Genomic DNA, 19,032 nt, shown 5'->3' with positions numbered 1-19,032 from the left:
CGGCGTGGGGCAGAGCGGCCGTGAGGGAGAGCGCTGTGCCGCCACCTGGCGGCGGGAGGGGGAAGCGGACACGGAGCGCCAGGCGCTGTGTGGACCCTGGGCGCTATGAGGGCCCTCCGCGAGGACCGCAGCCCCTCGCCCTCCTCCAGCCCCCGCCCGGCCCCAGCCATTTCTGCAGAAGGCCGCAGGCCACAACAAGTCCCAAGGAACAATTTAATGCCGCGTAAAACTCCGCAATGCTAACAGCAAGGCCGGTGCTCGGCCCTTCCCAAGGCAAGGCCCTGTTTGCTTTCACCGCTTTTTCTGTTAAAAAACCCTTTGCGAGGCCAAAGCGGAGCATCGTGAGGTAAAATGAGCGGGAATGCTGTGGGAAAGGCCTCACGTGTGCTGAGAATCCAGTTGGGAATGGGCCCAGCAAATCCAGTCAGAAATGAGCCACCAAAATCCTGCCAGGAATGGGGTTTGTGGGGTTTGGTGGTTGATGGAAGAACTGGGGGGGGTTGGTGTGGGGTTTTTGTTTAAAAAAAAAAAAGGGAATAGTGGTTTTTCACAAAATGCACCTGCGCATGCCCAAAGATACAGCTGATCGAAAAGTAAACCTAAAAATGCCATTATTTGTGTTACATTGCTGAGCCCCCAGCATGGTGGGGCTGGGTGAGCTTCTCCTCCCCAGCCCAATCCCACTCGGGAACACCAATAGAGTGGGCTCAGTGGTTTGGGTCTTTCTCAGAAGGAATCGTAATTAAAAAAATTTAAACCTCTCCATCTTCTGCATGTTAATAAAACAAAGCGTGTGGCCCTGCCGTGTTGCCCACCGGGATGCTGGGGTTTGGAGCATTTTCCTCCAGAGTAGGGAGGCACCAGGGGGATTTATGGGGATGGAGGCGATCCTGAATGCAAATCATAGAATCATAAAGGTTGGAAAAGACCACTGAGATCATGTAGTCCAACCCCCTGTCTACAGAGGGGAACCCTCAGCTTCAGTGCTATCCAGAAAACCGCCTTATGGGTGCAAAAAACACCCTTTTGGGTGCTTTTCCAGCTGAAAGTGAGCAAATGTGGAAAAAAGCTGGTTAGAAAACATCGTGCCATTGGGACAGGAGCTGGGAAATGCACAGAAAAGGTTGGGATGGCTCGGACCCTGCAATGCCTTTTAGCTTATAAAAGTAATAAATTAGTTTGGAGTAGTTCAGAGTATTTGCATCGAGTCCTTTCTTTTCAGCGTGGGCCTCACCAGGGGAACACCACTGCAAAAACGTGAGCATCTCTCCGGGAGCACGGAAGTCACATCTCCAGGTCGCAGTGCGTTAAATCCCACGGAGCCACGTGTGCCCAGGCTGGCTTTTAGGGGATGTCCCGTGCTGACAGCCCCGGGGGGGCCCTGTCCCCACAGGTCCGGTGCTGCCGGCGGCCGTCCCGCCACGGCACAGCGATGCCAGCAGTGCCATCGGTGCCCAGCAGGTGCAGCGGGTAGGAGCCCTGGCACTGCCAGCCCACCGGCTCCTGCTCGTCGCCCTCTGAGCCCTGCACTGCGATCTGCGGCACCCGGCCGACCCTGGGCTCCACGCAGCCCTGGCCCTGCCCTGTGTCGCTCTTGGCACCGTCCTCACTGCCTGGCTCATCGAAGCTGACTTCTTGTACAGCCTCCTGCTTCTTGAAGGAGTCGCGGCGCTCAGAGAGGTTCAGGCGCCGCATCACCACCATCTCCTGCTCTCCCTGCCTCCAGGCTGCCATATGGCCGTGCTCCCCGCAGTGCACCGAGCCGGGCGCTTCGCCCTCCCCAAACACCTCCCCAGTCCCATCCCGTGCAGGCATCTCCGGTCCCAGCTTGCGGCTGCCCACGCTCTTCTTCTCCGCCAGGTAGGTTGCCATCTTCTCTGCTGACTGCACGCGCTTGAGGAGGGGTGAGCGGGGGCACTCGGCGCTGCGTGGCCGCGGCCCCTGCCGCACAATGGTGGGGGGGGACAGCGTCTTGCCTTGGAAGGGATGGGTGGTTTTGGGGTGTCCGGGCAGCAGCGGGGATGGGGATCTCTGCGGGGACGTGGGTCGCGGGGCACAGGTAGGTGTGCAGGCCAGGGGTGAGGGCGGGATGCTGCTGGTGGACTTGCGGCGTCCCACCTTGTAGCGCTGACCGCCCAGCTTGGGGGCCAGCCCGTGCAGGGTGCTGGGCCGCACGTGGCCAGCTGGAGACGTGGGGGTGCTGGAGGAGGGAGAGGTGCTCTGTGGGGACACCGCATCTGCCACAAAAACGAGAGAGAGAGGAGTCACTACCAGGGATGTCACCGGCCCCGAGCCCAAGTGTGGTGGCCACAGTACCTGGGGGCAGGTCTGGAGCGGGGCTGCGGCAGGGCGTCGTGGGACCTGGTGACAGGCTGTGCGTAGGGGACTCTGGGAGACTCTCACTCGATGACAGCGAGTGGTGGAGGCCGGAGGAGAAGCTGCGGCTGGTGTGCAGGACCGTTGACTGCTTGGAGATCTTCTTGAAAAGGGATTTCCTCCTTGGGAGGGAAGAAAATGCGTGGGAAGATTGGTCACAAACAGCAGCAACAGGCAGGGACACTGCTTGGAGCCACCGATGCCAGCAGTCCCACATTGGATGCCACCAGACCCTGTGGTACTGCAGAATAAAAGCAGCCGCCCCTTCCTGTTGCATTCCTGCTCCAGGACATCCAGGACACACGTGCCATTTTATCCCCATTTCTGCCCACCTGTCCTGGCTGTCCCTTTTCCTGCTCTTCTTGCTCCTTCGGGCCATCCTTGTCTTGGAGCTGTTTTTCCGGGCAGGGCCAATTTTAATGGAGGTGTTCTCCAGGGCGGTGGTCCGCAGGGCGACCTTATTGCCGCTCTGAGGACAGAAAAGGGCTCGGTGGGCATGCTGCACTCAAGCACCACTGAACAACCTGCCGCTTGTGCTTGATGCACCAGTTTCAACAGCTGCATGCAGGCCCCAAGCGCATCGCAGCAGGGCAAGCACCTACCTTCAGCAGCAGCTCCACGACGTCCCGGTGCACCAGGCCCAGCACTGACTCCCCATTCACATGTGTGATGAGATCACCCGCTCTCAGCCCTGCTTCCTGTGCAGGGCTCCCTTCTTCCACGCTCTGGAAGGGAACGGCCAGGGTTTTGTTTGGACACAGCCCGTACCTCCCACCCTTGTGTCCCAACAATGTCACCAGTCCCTGGGCCACTTACCCAGACCATGTGGTGCACAGTGTAGACATCACTGTCCCCCATGTACACACGGATGGCACGCAGCGTGAAGCCGTACTTCTTGCCTGAGCTGTGGATGATGATGGGGGGCCTCAGGCTGGTGATGGCCAGGGAGGAATCCCGGCTCGGGGACGAGTCGCGGGAAGAGGGGTTGGATGAAAGAGAGTGAGGGGAGATGGGGCTCATGAGGGCCCCGCTGCTGAAGTCATCTGCAAGGAGAAAGAACAAGATGGCTTGTCCCAGGGAAGCCACACAGCAGCCACCCTGACCATAGATGGCTACCACAAACCTGATGTGATGATGAGGGACAAGGCTGAGACAGAAGCGGATTTGGGCACTCGGCTGCCCGGTGAAGCTCTTGGCTTCTCCACGCCATCCCTCTGGCTGCTCAGCCGGCGGCTGCTGCCTGGCTCCAAGCCTCGTGGAGCTGAGTTCTTGGTGCCTGTGCTGTTGCTCCGCAGGCGGATGCGGTTCAGACTGACGAGATCAGCTGCACAAAGGGAGGAGGAACAGGGAGCTGAAATGGCCAAGGACGGCGGTGGCCCTTTGGACCTTCTATAGGGCGCAGGAAGGCATGGAGAAAACACCTCACACTGTTAGGAAACCTGGCTGCCCCCAAAACCTGCGCACCAGAGAGCGATGAGGTCTTCACTCCAGAGTCAGGGTCTCCCAGCACAAATTTGGGTCTCTCCGGCTTGGCTGAGGCCACACAAGGGCTTTCATCTTCTGAGGAGAAGGCAAACTTGGGCATGGTGTCCAGGCTGTAGGTGCTGGTCAGGGCAGCAGGGCTGCGGCTGCGCTCGTGCTGGGCAGTGTACGGTGTGGAGCTGCAGGATGTCCAGGACCGCAGCCTGCAGGAAGGAGCCAGAGGGCTCAGGGCACCCACGCATGGGCAAGGAGGTGGTGCTGGATCCTCCTGCAGCCCTGCACACATCTCACCAACAGCAGCTCACGTTAGTCTCTGTCTCACCACTCACCGGGGCTCTGTGCCCGATGGCCGGTTCTTGTCCTCGTCACCCGAGTGGCGGTCCCACCGCTCTGCCCTGTCCTCCTTGTCCTCGCTGTGGCTCCGGTCAGAGGATGAGAGGCTGAGGTTGGAGTGCGTGGCCAGGTACTCGGAGCTGCTGTACACCTGGGGAACAGGGGAGTGGTTGGAATGGAGCGGCAGCAGGGGGGCTGTGGCATCTTGTCACCTGGGTCTTAGGGGACAGATCCGAGCACCTTGCTGAAGCGGTGGGAGCAGGAGGAGAACTGGCCAATCTCCACAGATGATTCCTCATCGTTGGTCTCTTCGTCTTCCGAATCCAAGTGCCGGTACCTCTCGGATCGAGCTGAAAGCAAAAGCCCCAGTGGTGAGGGGACAGGACGTGTGTCGTGGCTGACAGCCCAGTCCTGAACCCACAAATGTTTTGGGATGAGAAAGCAATACTTTCATTAAGGCTGAGCGGTCTGGAAACAGAATTACATCTGTTTTTGTGACTTAGCTCAGGGCAGAAAATGCCCAACTTCACCCAGGAGATTTTCATCTCCTGCTCCAGCATCCTTCCTGCAGTGGGGACAAAAGATGACAGGGACAAGGGCACGGAGGCGGCCTCACTGTCGAAGTAGCTGGTGTCGTCCTCTGACTCCAGCTGTGGGATGAACTCCGCTTTCTGCCGCAGAAGCCCATTCCAGTCCAGGTGGAGGAAGAAGGCATGGTGCTTCACCTCGTGTGCACCCCCTGGCAGGCAGAGAAACCTGCATTAGGGGGTCCAAGTGTCCTTGGTACCGCAGGACACCCTTCAGCTTCAATCACATGCAAGCAAATCAGAGAACCATAGAATGGTTTGGAGAAGCCTTGAGCACTGCTCAGTCTGGACCCATTTTGAGCCCCACCTGCTGCCCCCTGGCACACATACCGGTGCCCAGGCGCTCGAGCGGGCACTGCCTCAGCAGCCGTGTGATCAGGTCCTGAGCATCAGCAGGAAGAGCCTCATCGCCCTCTGGCCACATGATTTCATCTGCAACAGAAGGGGAAGTGAGACGGAGCCCTCTCTGTGCTGGGAGCCATGGATGGGGCTCAGGGGTTCGGGGGCTGGGGAATAAGCAAAGCAAGCAGTGCTCACCGCTGATCACCTGCCCGAAGAGCTCCTCGGGGGTGTCCCCAAAGAAGGGGACACAGCCCACAAGGAACTCATAGAGGATGATGCCCATGGCCCACCAGTCGACAGGCTTCCCGTAGCCCTGGATGAGGATGACTTCGGGCGCGATGTACTCTGGGGTGCCGCACACCTGCGTTCGAACCAGACGTTGGAATCTCTGCAACAACCTGCGCAATGGGCCCCAAGCTGGTTCTGGGTCCTGGTGACCACCCTCGTACCTGCTTGTCCATGAACTCCCTGGTGTCCTTCTCCATGTGCCCCTCGTAGAGGTTGGTGGTCATATTCATCAGGCCAATCTTGGACAGCCCAAAGTCTGTCAGCTTTATGTGGCCCATGGAGGTGATGAGCAGGCTGTAAAGAAGGCACCACCTCACTGCCTCTGGCTGGGACCAGACCCGCTCCCAGCCCAGCCCGTCCCCTTGGTGGGCCCCAGTGCCCTCACTTGTCAGGTTTGAGGTCGCGGTGCACAATGCCGTAGTTATGGAGATATTCCAGGGCCAGCACAGTCTCAGCAAAGTACATCTTCGCCATGTCCACGGGCAGCGGGCCCATGTTCTTCAGCAATGTGGCACAATCCCCACCTGTGGAAACACTGCTGCTGATTGCAGGGCAGAAAGGTTCACCTGGAGGAGGATGGGTACCACCCCCATTGAGGTGCGACTCAGAACAACAGCAGTGCTTCCACCCATGCCCCAGACATCAGGATGGCATCCTCAGTGCTCCTCGGGGCCCCTGCTCTCACCCCCCACCGGTGCCGTTGATGTCCCCAAACCCCCTTCTCACCTTCCACATATTCCATCACCATACAGAGGTGTCGCTTCGTCTCGAAGGAGCAGAACATGCTGACCACAAAGGGGTTCTCTGCGAAAGTGAGGATGTCCCTCTCCACAAACACCTGCTGGATCTGGTTGCGCAGGATGAGGTTCTGCTTGTTGATCTTCTTCAAGGCAAAGCGCTGCCGCGTCTCCCTGTGCCTCACCAGGTACACGGCCCTAGGAGAGAGCGAGCAACCAGAGCTCAGAATGTGGTCTCCAGCCTCCAGGACAACCCCACAGCACCACGGGGCTTGGAAGGGCAGCAGATAGGGTCAGAAAGGTGCAAATGCCACACTTATGGGCTTTGGAGATGTTTGCAGGAGGAGGCAGGTTAGAAATAGGAGCATGCTGCCATGCGTTCTGCTCGCTGTGGAGCAGGAGGGATGCGTGTGGCCAGCTCACCCATAGGCTCCGTTGCTGATCAGCTTGATGGTCTCAAAGTCGCCCTCACAGGGCTTCCTCCGAGGAGCACTGACCGACTGCTGGCTCTGAGGAGACACAGAAGGGTTTGAATGTGTCTGTGTGTGCTGCCAGAGGGCTGCAGCCCCACAGGGCTTTGCGGGTCCAGAGGTGGGGCTGTGCTCACCTCACAGGCATCGTCGTTCTCAGGGGTGATGGTGTTCCCACTGTCAAAGTGGTCCAGCTGGACCATCTCTGCAGAGGACAGGGACCGTATTCACATTCATCCCGCTCACATCCCTTTGTGCCACCCCCCGGCCACCACCCGCCCTCCCACATCAGGGATCCCATGGGGGTTGAGCTGCATGCTTGGTGCAAGCTATCGTAGGCAGAAATTCAGGTCACAGCATTAGGAGGTTAAGCATGAGGCCAAACATTTACATAATTCTCTTTTTCCCATAGTCATTCCCCATCGTGCTCCTCGGGGATTATGGTTTCCCCCAAAGCCTTGGCTTCCTATGGATTAAGTGTTCTTCCGATTAATCTGCTTTGCTGAACATGCCAGGAGCAGTAAGGAGGGATGCTGGGCTGGCTGTAGGCTTGGCTGTCATCCTGGTGTTGCAGCCCCCAGAGCCCATGGCCCACAGACCTGCCCAGCGGCCTCCTACCCTCCAGAGGGTCCTTGACGAGCCCCAGCTGGCTGATGATGTAGCGGGGAATGTCGGTCTTTATGCCCTGACCAACTTTGGCGTGGCCCTCAGCAGCTTCCAGGAGATGGTAGAACTCCTCAGGGTCAAACTCCTGGGTGGGGAAAATCAAGCGTGGTCAGGGAGCAAAGCCAAAGCTTCCCTCCGAGCACTGCATGACTGCTGCTGCGTCTTACCAGGCACTCCAGAAGGCGAGCAGGACGGGAGATGATTATCAGCAGCTTCCTCACCAGCTGGTCAATGAACTTCACTTCCTCACTCTCTGAACGCTCCTGAGCCTGCCAGAAAGGGGACAGAAGCCAGGAGTCACCGATGGCCTTGGGAGATGGCGCCGAGCAGAGAACTGCCCCCACTCACGTCTCTCAGCATCTTCTCGAGCTTCTCCTGCAGCTCCATGAAGTAGCGAGAAGTGATGAGGGCCCCCTGGGATTTGGCCAAGCAGTCGCGAGCCAGCTCGATGATCTGGTGGTGGATGAAGCCCAGCACCCCGTCGGCCAGAGGCAGAGTGCTGCTGGAAGAGAAGTTCCTGATCGTGTCCTGCAGACGCTCCTCCATCTGGGCTGTAGCCTGCAAGGCAGGAGGGATGGTGACGATGGAGCTCGTGTCCCCGTGCCCCCTGCCTCCTGCAGCCCCAAACCCCACGTGTGCCTCACCCAGACCCCACTCCCACCACCTGCTCATGCTCCAACAACACAATGCCATTCCAGAGAATGTGTGGCATTTGTGATGATGCAGAACCACACGGTTCACTCCCATGCCTCCAGTGGCCCCCAGCACCCCCATAAGTATTCATGCATTCTATGTTCCAGCACAGAGAAGTGATTTTTCTGCAGAAGCTGCCCGGTGCTGTGGGGGCACAGATGCTGCCATCCCCTCCATGGCCATTACCTTGGGGAACCGCTCCTTGTAGACATGGTTCATCATCACGACCTCGTTATCAAATGTTCCACTCGTCCGCCCAGGGCTGTGGGGAGCAAAATGGAGGAAAAGCCCGGTGAGTTACGAATCCAAAGCATTTAGAAGCATGCAAATAGCTCCTGCTCCCAGAGGAGCTCGTTGTTCCCATGTCACGAGCTGTCAGAGCCTGTGCAAGCAGAGCTGTCAGCCTTGGGCCAGGACTTCTGGCAGTGATGGGATCGCCTGCATGGCCAGAGTGTCCTGGGGTCCCCCCACCACACACCCACCAACACCAGCAGCTCACTCCTTCCCTAGCTTTGGTGTTTCCACCTTGTGCAGAGGCTGCCAGCTGTTCTTACAGGGCTGGGCAGTGCTGGGCTCCTGCAGACCCAGCTCTTCCAACTCAAGTCCCTGGAAAAGCCTCTGGCGTTTTGGGCCACCAGTGCTGCATTAGTCACTTGGCTTCCACCACTGAGCTCATCCACCACTTCCTCTCATGCCACGATTTGTGCTTCTGCCCCTGCCGTGATGTCTGGGACACAGACAGCAACAACGCAGCCACTGGAGGGCTGCCTGGGCCGCAGCCAAGCACGATGGGGGAGCATCCGCAGCCATCCTGGCGCCCATGCTCTGATGCTGGGATTGTCCTTTTGGCAGCCCACAGCACAGAGAGCCCAACCAGACCCCAGCCGCCCCGCAGCAGACGTGGGAACGTTCAGAAGAAGGCTTCCTGCACGGACAGGTTGCTGACTGCTCGTGGCAGAAAAGGGCTATTTTGGAACAAATCCCACTTTCTCCAACCTCAGCCCACGGAATCTCACCCTTAGGCATCCTCTGACACATCCCAGCAGCCTCACACTACCGAAAAGCAGAGCCTATTGTGCAAAAGCATGGAGTTCTAACACTATCCCTGCCAGGGAAGAAACTGCATCAGGGTCAGCGCCAAGGGTGCGGCCAAACAGGACCTTAATGTCACAGAACGGCTCGCGAGAAGGTGGCAAGCAGGACCTGGTTCACGTGGGTGGTCTCTGTACCTCAGGCTCCGGGATCGTGGGCGCAGACAGGGCGAGTGCCGCCCCTCCTCATCCGTGACGCTCTCAGTGCTGCGGAAGTGTTTGGAGAGGAAATGCAGCTCATCGGGGGTGGGCTGGTATGGCAGCTGGTGCAGCCGCTCCTGGGAGGACGAGGACGACTGGAAGGAAGGACAGATGTGGGCGGTCAGGAGATGGGACAGAACCTCGCAGGCAGCGGGGTGGGAAGCAGCAGGAAAATCTGCCTTGAAGCTCCTGTTAGTCTGGAAACTGATCAGCACACAGCACTCCTCGGCGTGCGCCTCCTGCACGCAGCGTGTGCAACCGTGGGCCCCCAGCCCAGCTCCATGCACTGACCCCAATCCCTGCTGCCCATCACACCCCAGGCAGCTCTCGCCCTTCTGTGCATGGCCAAGATGTGCAACCGGATGCAGCAAAGCTTGGACGTGCAGAGGGAATGCGCCTTACCGAGACGGTGGAGCTGGGGGTGTTGGTCCCATAGCCAGATGAGGGGAGCGAAGCCAGTGACCACCTTCTGCCATCGGCCCTGCAAGCACAAACATGTCTATGGCACAGTGGAAAAAGCAGGTGAATGCAAGGATAGAAATAGCATCAGAACGATAAGGATGGGAGAGAGGACTTCTGTTTGGCCAACTGGGAGAGCCCAGAGTGCCAGAATGGACTGAAAGTTGGTTCTGTGTGGTGGAGGCACTGCAGGAGCAGGGAACACAAAGTGACAGCAGCTGCAGCCCCAGCTCGGCCCCACGCTGCACGAGAGGCTTTGCTTGCAAATAATAAGAAAAAAGGAGAATGGTATTTTTAATGGGAGCACAATTCTGGCTTTGGAGACTGAAAGAAATCGAGATTTCTCAGCACCGTGCAGAAAGTACACGGGGATCAGAGCCTGGCTATAAACAGGAAGGCCGACACTCGCACGTAGGCGAATGCTTCCTCTTGGATGAGTTTCCAACAGAACAGGTCACAGCGCTGCTTCCCATGCGTGCAGGACGCAGGGCACAGAGCACAGACAAGGGCAGGCGATGTGCTGGCTGCTGCACTGTGGAACACTTCCAAAGCCCTTTGGCTTTTTGCTCCAGTTGGAGCGTGAAAATTAAAACGAAGCCTGCAGCTTTTTTCCATGAGCCAATCCATGGGTGAACGGCACCACTGCAGCTCCCCTTGGCGCAGCCCTTGTGTCCCCCATCACTTGCCTGTCAGTCCGAGGAGCGTGGCTGGAGGGCAGTGGGACACAGCGGTCACAGCAGCGGGGAAATCAGAACCGGAGCAGAAATCAGGGGGAAGAAAACAACAATGGTGAAGGCCAACAGAACAGCCCCAATCCACGGGTTGAGGTGATCTGTGGGAGGTGGAGCTCACCTGCGGGCGAAGGGGAAGTTGATGGAGGTGCTGGCGGAGAAGTTGCGAGGGCTGTCCAAGGGGCTGCTCCCAGCTGTGAGGAGAGGGAGAACGGGGTTCTTTGTGCCTCTGGCGTCCCCTCAGCCACCCCTCAGCCCTCTGGGAAAGGCCACTGAGTGCCCAGGCAGCGTCACAGGACCCTCACTGGGGTGACCCTGCGTGGTGCTCAGCCCGGCCTCGGCGTTCCCCTCACCTGTGGGCACTGAGAGCGGGGAGAGAGGGCGCGAGAGGGTTGGAGATGGAGTCCCCACCACCAGGCTCTTCCTGTTGCTGCTTCGGCAGCTGGAGAAGGGAAAAGGAAAAGCGATTCATTTGGGAAGTGGAAGGTGGGCAGGGCTGGGAGCCTTGGACATGGGCAGCCCTGCTGCAGCTCATCCAGCTTGCAGCAAGGGGACACGGCTGCTGTCACCACATGGATTACAGATCTCCTGCCCCCAGGAAGATCACAGCCCCAGCACAGCACAGAGCTGCTGGGGTTCATTTTGGAGCCAAATCGTCTCAGTGAGGTCCCACTTCTGGTTTTGGCCCGCGGGGAGGAAAGATGCATGTGGGGCTGTTGGGCAAGAATAGAAAAAAGGATCTAAAAGGAGGAAGCGATGGAAATGCCAAGCTGCTCCGGGCCACGCCAGCCCTGCTGCATGGCATGGAAAATGCCCCCAGTTCACTTTGCTGAGTGGGAATATCCCCGTGCAGAGCAGAATCTGAGGACAGCTTGTGTGCACACGAGAGAGATGCGTGGGTTCTTAATGCCACACCAAGGACGGATCCCCACGAAAATGTCAGCGCAGCCGAGAGCCGGGTGTGGGGCCATCGGCCAACACTGCGGTGCGTGTGAGCGCCTCCTCCGGCTGTGAGCCCTGCAGGGGGGGCGCTGAGCTGCGTGGCTGGGCTGGGCGCCCCACGGCTGCTGCCCAGAAAGGACCGGGACCAACGCCAGGCACAGGACAAACTCCACTCCGACGGGTCCTGCGGGGGTCCCACAGACACGAGCCAGCGGCAGGAACGGCATGGGGCAGTTCTACGAGTGATACCAGCACTGCTGGAGCAGCACAGGCAGCGAGGGGGGGTTCTGGCAGGAAGGGGTTGACTTCACCCTGCATTCAGAAGCGCTTTTTTGCATCCTCCCCTCAGTGCAGCAGCTCGAGCTCTTTTGCTCAGCCAGCACGGGGAGCAGCTCGGTCTGCCCCTCCGTTTGCTTTTGATCTGCTCATCCCCCTCCTGCAGAGGGTTCCCGGGGCCAGCAGCTGCCGGCACAGGCAGCCCCGCACGCTGCGCTCGGAGGTTTCATTTTGGAAGTGAAAACAAACCTTCGGCTAAGCGAGTTCCAGTAATGGTGACACAGGCAGAGGCTGCTGTTTCCTGTTTCCGCGCGCTCCACCCTCGCGCTGCAACAACCATCTTGCACCACCGCGCTGCCGATGCTCAAACCCAGCTGCTTCCCGGCCTCCCGGGCACAAAAGCAGGAGTTCCCAGTGGCAGGAGCCGAGGCTGTGCTCCAGCCCGTGCTGCCGGCGGTGCCTCCAGCATTAATGTGAGCGTGGTACATTTTTACCAAAAATGGAGTGGAAAATTGCAGTCAGCATCTCCAGAGCCACTGTGTGTGGGGACACTGAGCGCAGCATCCCCGCAGCCACCCCGGCCCCATCGCCATCCCAAAGTGCCAAAGGATGTGGGGGGGAGGGTGACAGCAGCAGTGACATCCCAGCTCCCACGGTGCTCCCAGTGCTGTGAGGTGGCACTGCGATATTTGTGGGGATGGGGAAAGCTATGGGGACAACACAGCGCATTTGGGGACAGATCGGAGAGTGCACGGATGGACCCTTGCAGGACAGCAGGACATGGGAGCCAGAAGGCCCAAAGCACACAGAAAGACACACGGCCCTCGTGCTCTCCCTGCCCTGGGAGGAAAGATTCATTTCCAGTGAGACAAATTGCCTGCAACGCCAAACCAGGCAGCTGCACCCAATGTTTCTGCACCGCTGCCCAGCGTGATTTCATCTCCATGGCACGTTGGCTGCACCGAGCGGGGCTGTGTCCCGACATGGAGCTGCATGGGGGATGCAGAACGGGGCAACGTAACCCCACATCCTGATTAGGAGTTTATTTCTCTACTGGCACTGAAATAAAACAGCCTGAAGAATTGGCCTTGCACCACAACGCGGATCTCTGTGTCCCTGTGCTGCTGTTCCCCATCAGTAAATGTGGGTCCGGTGCCCACAGGTGTGCTCTCAGCACTGCAGCCCCCCGGTGCTCTGACCCCCACCAAATCACCCCCTGCACGTCCTGTCCTGCCTGCTGGAACTCACAGCAGGCTGCTCCTCGATGTAGATTCTAGGAATCCCAATGAATGAAGAGCAAACCCTCGGTGCCACGGGGCTGCATGGCACACACAGCCCTGCACCGCGCCGCCTGGCTCCGCTGAGCAACGGCACCGCGCTGCATCCCAGGCTGCGCTATGGGGCAGCACCATGGGAACACCTCCCCTCAGCCCCACGCCTGCTGAACGCCGCTTCTTGGTGTTGAGCTGTGGATTTCACAACAGCCTTGGCACCGGGACCCGACCCCAGCAGGGTGGTGATGCCCCCCTGCCTGCCCACGGCACCGTGGTACCTGCGGTGCCCACAGCTCTGCAGCCGTTCCTTTAAATCTCGCAGGGCCCCGGGGTCCCTCACCCAGCTCCGAAGCGATGCCCCCCTTGCTGCTCTGCAGCGCTGTGCCGGAGGCAGACATCTCCCCTCCGCTGCACGCACAGCTCCCCCTGCCCACCCCTCTGTGTGTAATGTGTCACTCAGGGCCCCAAGCCGTGCACCGCCGGGGTGCAAACCTCGGCACGACCCCCCAAAACCAGGCACCGTGGGGATGTGGAGCCCACTGCGACTCCCTTCCCTCTCATTCATCCCCAACCGCAGACCCCCAAACAACGCAGATTACAGCGGCAGTGCAGACCCCTCCCCCGACACGATGCTCCCTTAGCAGCGCTCCCCGCCGCAAACCCCTCCCTCCAATCCACGCACCCTCCAAAGCAACCCCTGCTGCAACTCCCTCCAACCACGCACCCCAAAGCGCAATCCCCACAAACGACGCCCCCCCCAGCGCAACCTCTAGCGAATCCCCCCCCTCCAACACGCGTCCCCCGACGCTGCCCCGCGTACAACCCCCCCCCAAACCTCTCAGCCCCCCCGCAACCCCTCCCCCAAACCTTCCACCCCCCCCATGCCACCCCTCCACGACCTCGCAGCCCCGCTGCAGCCCTTCCCAAACGATCCACCCCCAACGCGACCCGCGGCGCAGCCCGCCCCAAACGGCGCTCCCGGCCCCCCTCCGGCCCCCGGTACCTCTTGGATCGCTGCAGCAAAGCCCCGGCCGTTCTCTGTCCCCGGCAGCCGCCGCCCGCCGCCCCCCAGCAGCTCGGATCCGACATCGCGGAGCCGGGAGCGCGCGGGGCCGCACCGGGGCCGCCTCCTGAGCCGAGCACGGCCCGACCCGCCCCGCCGCACCGGGGTTACCGTGGAAACGGGCGGCGGTTCGAAGAGGGGGGGGAGGGGGAGTAGTGTCGCCATAGAAACGAGGCGGTTACCCCCCATCACCACCACCAAATGGGGTCAGGGTTGCCATGGAGATGGGGCAGCACCCCAAAATGGGGTCGGGTTGATGTAGAGGCAGGGCAGCACCCCGAAAGTGAGCTTTGGGTCACCATAGGAATGGGGCATCACCCTAAATGGGGTCAGAGTTACTCATACAGAGCATCACCCCAAAATGGGGTTCGGGTTACCATGGAGATGGGCATCACCCCAAAATGGAGATGCAGCCACCACTACCCATGCATTATGGCACCACGTGTTCCCCAAAGCCAGTGCTGCTGGCCCCAAAGCTCACGTGTTGCTGCAGTGTGGGCAACCCTGGGGGGGCTCCCCAATGTGCCCCCGTTGCTCCTCACACAATGGGGCCACCATGGGGGGGCTTCACCCACACAGCCCCACACTCCTTCCTGGGCTGCAGCAGGGACACCCCACGCCAAGACCCAGTGACACAGATCCCGGTGCCCGGCCTCATTTTCCAGCTGTGAGCGGGTCAGATGCCGATGCATCACCAGCACAAACCCCACGTGGGACAGCATCACCAAACCGGGCTGAAAATCCCCCAAATCCCCACACTGATGGGGCCCAGCCTGCTGGGAGCCACCAACTCCATGTCCTCATCCCCACGCTGTCCCCACCACAAAGCACAGCGTGGCCCCAGCAGCCGCCCTGCCCCGAGCACGGTGCCACTGTGCCACGGTCATTGCAGCTACGGGACAGCCACCAAAGATCCCCTAAAGACGAGCACCCCATCCCACAGCAGGCTTCCTATGTGGGAGAAGGGCTTCACCCTCGCTCTGACCCCACGCTGGGGGGCATTTTGAGGTTTTTCCCCAAGTGCAGCACGCTCAGAGGCTGAGCTCCAACTGCTGTGATGGCTTTCACACTGAGTTCCCTCAAATGGAGCCATCAGTTGGAGATCACCACGCACAATCTGCTTTTGGGGCGTGCAAACTGCAGATGGACCCCGTCCACCTCTCCCAGTGTGCCCAGAAGAAGCTTCTGTCCCATTCAGGGTGGGAGTCCCACCTCTCTGCCCCGAGCAGGCAGGGTTTGGGGTCTTACCTCCAGGGGTGCAGAGATAGCAGCGGGCTGCAGGGGCTGCAGGGGCTGCAGGGGCTCAGCAGCGTCGGGCTCTGGCTGCTCGGGGACAGGCTGCAAGGCAACGGTGTGAGCAGCACCCGGCACCTGGGGGCACGGCACAGCAGCAGCAATTCCCCTCCCGGGGCACCATCGGGAACGGGGGACAAAGAGCAAGGAGAGGGGGGAGAGCCGGAAGGGAGACGTTGTGGGCAGGGCTGAAGGGGGCACAGATGGGGGGCGAGGGCTGGGGATGCGGGAGGGCAGACGCCACGGCGGGCGGGAAAGCTGGGGATGCTCGGGATGAGGGGACGCCCAGGGGATGGGGGGGGTCGGGACGGGGGGATGCGGGGATGCTCAGCACGCGGGGATGCTCGGAGCGCGCGGGATGTGGGGATGTTGGCGATGCGGGGATGCCGCTGTCGCCATCAGCCCGAGCCCGGCGCCGCCGGCAGCCCCTTCCCGACTCACTCCAAGGTCAGCGCGGGGATCTTCAGCCGCTCCCGCCGCGCCTTCATGCCGCCGCCGCCGCTCCGCTCCGCTCCGCCCGTCGCACCGGCAGCCCCCGCACTGGGCGGCTCCAACGGGCGGCGGCAGCGGCGGCACCGCCGGGAGCGGAGCTCGGCCCGCCGGGCACGGACCCGCCCCTGCAGATCGGTACGGCTCGGCACGGTTCGGCACGGCTCGGTACGGCTCAGTACAGCTCGGCACGGCTCGGCACCGCGCGGCACCGCAGCCCCCAGCTCCCAGCACAGCCCGGACGGCGCAGAAGCTGCTCGGGGCCACTCCGCTCCCGGGCTTTGCCTGGGCACAGAGCAGCACCGTTGCAGGACGGCCCAGTACAGCACGTTCCTATAACGGCCCCAGCGCCCCCTCCAGCGCACCCCTGGCACAGCACCCGTGTGCCCCACAGCCCCACAGAGGCATTGCAGCAGCGGTGCACCCCCTCATCACCCCACAGTGCCCCGAACAGCCTCAGCACAGCTTCAGGATCGGCTCCTGCCGCACGCCGGTGCACCCCAATACACCACGGAACGTCCCAACGCACTGCGGCAGCACAGCTCGCCCCAGTACACTCCAGTACTGCCCAGTACGCCCTTACACACACGTATCACATCTCTTTGGCATCAGAAAGCACGGTGATCCCACTCCGGGTTTGGGCACGGCGAGACCTGGCCACCCCAAGGTGGCATCCAGCTGAGCCCTGCAGGCGGCAGTGCGGCCCCAGGCGCAGCCCTCCCGGTGACGCCACCGTCCCACGCGGTGCTCGGCAGACTTACGCTCTCCCTCGGCGCGGCAGGCTCAGCTCCTTCTGCAACGAGAAAAGCAACGAGCGGGGTCAGGGCTGCCACCGCTGCCACCGCAGGGACCATCCCCACCGAAGGGTCAGCACGGGGGGGCAGCTGCTCCTCAGCGCCCTGCACTGGTGGCTGCGTGGCCAGGCCTCGAGGACAGGAGACGACAGCCGCAGGGTGGTGGCTGTGCCCCCATCCCCGTCCCTGCCCCCCGTCCCACAAACTCGGCCGTGGGCAGCAGCCAGCGCCCCGCACGCTGTTTATTTTTCCAGCCGATGGGAAGATCTCTGGTGGAAGCTGTTTGCTTGCAGGAGGCACGAGGGGCAAAGGGCAGCAGTGCAGCACAGCAGCCTCTGTGCAGCAGGGGCCGAGCGCCCACCCGTGTGCCACCCAGCAGACACAGGGAGCCGTGGGTGCCGGCGGGCAGCGCGTGCCGTGGTGACTGCGGGACGGAGGCACACGTGGTGGCCGCACGTGCTGCTGACGCCCATCACTGCCCCGATCTGTGCCCACCGGCCCCGTACCCCTGAGCAGCTTAACCGCATTCCCCTCCTGGCAGCGCCCACGGGTGGAGGCTGTGTGAGCTGCTGCTGTCACTCCTGCACCCCACGCAGCCGGGGTACCCGCGCCCCGTCCCGCTGCCCCCACGGAAATCCCTGGGTTGGGGCGCACAGCAACACAGTGATGCAGCAGCGTTGCCATGACAACGGGTGACATCACGCCCCGATGCACAGCGATTCGGCAGCGGGGGCCCGTGGGTGCTGGGGGCGGCGGGGGGGGGGTGCGAGGTACCGGGGTGGGTGCGCCGTGACAGTGTGGGTGCACGGTGTCGGTGCCCTGGAGCAGCACTGTGACCCCACGGCCGGGTGCTGGGTCCCCGCACGGAGCGGGAGCTCCGCCAGCACCCTCACCCCGCTGTCCCTCGGCTGAGATCCCCATCCTCACCCAGGGCCACGCCATCGGCTGCTGGGACAGCGCTGGCACTGGGGACAGCACTGGGGGCGGCACTTCTGCCCGATGCGTTGGGACAACCGTCCCCACCTGCTGCAGGGAGCTGAACCCACGGCCGCGGGGCTGCTCCCCCCAGGGACCACCCGAGAGCAGCGCTGTGGCTGCCGTGGTGCTGCGGTTGCTGTGGGGTCCCTTCCCCCCACCGCTCCCCACCGCAGCAGCACGCAGCACAGCGCGGCGCCCCGGGGAGCTGCCAGCTCGGATGAAGGCAGCTTCGTACCGCGCTCCAACCGCACCGACAGCTCGGGACGGCCCGCGGGGGGCAGCGCTCCGTTTTGCAGATGGGGACGGAGTTGTGAGGTCACCCGGAAAATCGGCGCAGAGCTTCGGGCTCAGCGTGAGCCCCCGCTGCGGCCGTCTGCCTGCCCTCCGACAGGGGCGGCGGGGATCTGGGGGTGTGGGAGAAGGATAGGCGGGTGGGTTGGGGGGTCGGAGTCCCTGCGGGTGCGCAGTGGGGCTGGGGGCTGCAAACCCTCACGGCCGTGGTTGGGCAAAAATTGGGCATCGCTGGGATGGGGGTCCCGCGCTGCTCCCACGGAGCCCCCGGCAGAGCCCCCGCACACGGCCCTGTGCCCCCCGGCACCCACAGCCGGGATCCTCTCCCACAGCCGGCACCGCACCCCAATCCCACCCGCAGCTCCGCTCCTCGCATGCACGGCAGCCCCTCTCCCGCACACACGGCTCCCGCTCGCACACGCACTCACCGAGCATCCACCCTTCTCGCACCCACATCCAACACGCACACACACGCACACACACGCACACAGCCGCCCTCCGGCACCCACCCCGCGCCCACCCGCCCCGCGCAGCTCCGCGCCGCTCACCTGCAGCCCCCTCCGCCGCAGGATGCTGGGCTCGTCCATTCCGCCGCGCCGCGCCGCCGCCTCCCGCTGCTCCCGCTCCGCCCGGTGCTCCCGGTGCGCCGCCCAGCGGCCCCGGCACGGCGCGGCTCGGCACGGGGGTGGCTGGGAGCGGGGCGGGCGGCGCGGTGGTCCCTTCCTCCCTGATGGCCCGGCACAGTAAGGGCTGAGCCACGTCCGGCACGGCGCAGGTCAGCATGGCACGGCGTGGTGCGGCTGTGGCGTGGCCTGGCCTGGTTTGGCACGGCACTGCATGGCAAGGCACAGCTTAGTTTGGCACAACACGGAGCAGCACGGCTTGGTTTGGAGCAGCATGGCACGGCATGGCACTGCTTCATTTGGCATGGCACAGCTTGGTTTGGTGTGGTGAATGGCACAGCTTAGTTTGGCACAGCTCAGTTTGGCACGACACCCCCAGCTCAGCACAGCTTCATTTGGCACAGCGTGGCACGGCACGGCGTGGTTTGGCACAGCACGCTGCTCCAAGAACCACAGGGCTGAGCGTGCGCCCACGGCGGTGGGCTGAGGGGTCACAGCCGCCCCTGCACGGCGCTCCACCACCGCCGCCGTGCCGTCCCCACGCGGAGCGGCG

General features: G+C 62.0%; 1 protein-coding gene across 4 annotated transcripts; it reads right to left on the bottom strand.

Annotated features, from left to right (window-relative positions):
- Positions 1-161: 161 nt before the first annotated feature.
- Positions 162-18,501, bottom strand: MAST3 (microtubule associated serine/threonine kinase 3). Of its 4 annotated transcripts, XM_048927701.1 has the most exons (29): positions 18,405-18,458; positions 16,555-16,586; positions 15,260-15,349; positions 10,810-10,898; positions 10,578-10,650; positions 10,412-10,432; positions 9,669-9,747; positions 9,204-9,361; positions 8,161-8,236; positions 7,630-7,839; positions 7,449-7,550; positions 7,234-7,366; positions 6,753-6,820; positions 6,569-6,654; positions 6,135-6,343; positions 5,794-5,932; positions 5,570-5,702; positions 5,316-5,481; positions 5,109-5,210; positions 4,808-4,930; positions 4,432-4,541; positions 4,188-4,342; positions 3,841-4,061; positions 3,500-3,700; positions 3,193-3,419; positions 2,979-3,101; positions 2,709-2,845; positions 2,317-2,498; positions 162-2,237 (listed from the first exon to the last, which is right to left on the bottom strand). In XM_048927701.1, the coding sequence occupies exons 1-29, from the start codon at positions 18,441-18,443 to the stop codon at positions 1,345-1,347; spliced, it is 4,377 nt and encodes a 1,458-aa protein (XP_048783658.1). In that variant the 5' UTR covers positions 18,444-18,458; the 3' UTR covers positions 162-1,344. The 4 variants fall into 4 exon arrangements, with proteins under 4 accessions (XP_048783658.1, XP_048783654.1, XP_048783657.1 ...); XM_048927697.1 differs by lacking the exons at positions 16,555-16,586; positions 18,405-18,458 and adding an exon at positions 15,746-16,533; XM_048927700.1 differs by lacking the exon at positions 15,260-15,349 and having other exon boundaries at positions 163-2,237; positions 18,405-18,501.
- Positions 18,502-19,032: the final 531 nt, after the last annotated feature.

The sequence above is a fragment of the Lagopus muta genome, chromosome 26, assembly GCF_023343835.1.
Source record: "Lagopus muta isolate bLagMut1 chromosome 26, bLagMut1 primary, whole genome shotgun sequence".
NCBI classification, from domain to species: Eukaryota; Metazoa; Chordata; class Aves; order Galliformes; family Phasianidae; genus Lagopus; species Lagopus muta.
The sequence above is the reverse complement of the archived record's forward strand: the minus strand, read 5'-3'. Positions and strand labels throughout refer to the sequence as shown.

Bases quoted from the DNA above. Each gene is read 5' to 3' on its own strand.
- MAST3 (XM_048927701.1), bottom strand. From the start codon at position 18,443: ATGGACGAGCCCAGCATCCTGCGGCGGAGGGGGCTGCAG. The intron at 7,840-8,160 runs GTAATGGCCATG...CCTGCCTTGCAG, and splicing joins ACAAGGAGCGGTTCCCCAAG to GCTACAGCCCAGATGGAGGA. The intron at 2,846-2,978 runs GTAGGTGCTTGC...TTCTGTCCTCAG, and splicing joins TCGTGGAGCTGCTGCTGAAG to AGCGGCAATAAGGTCGCCCT.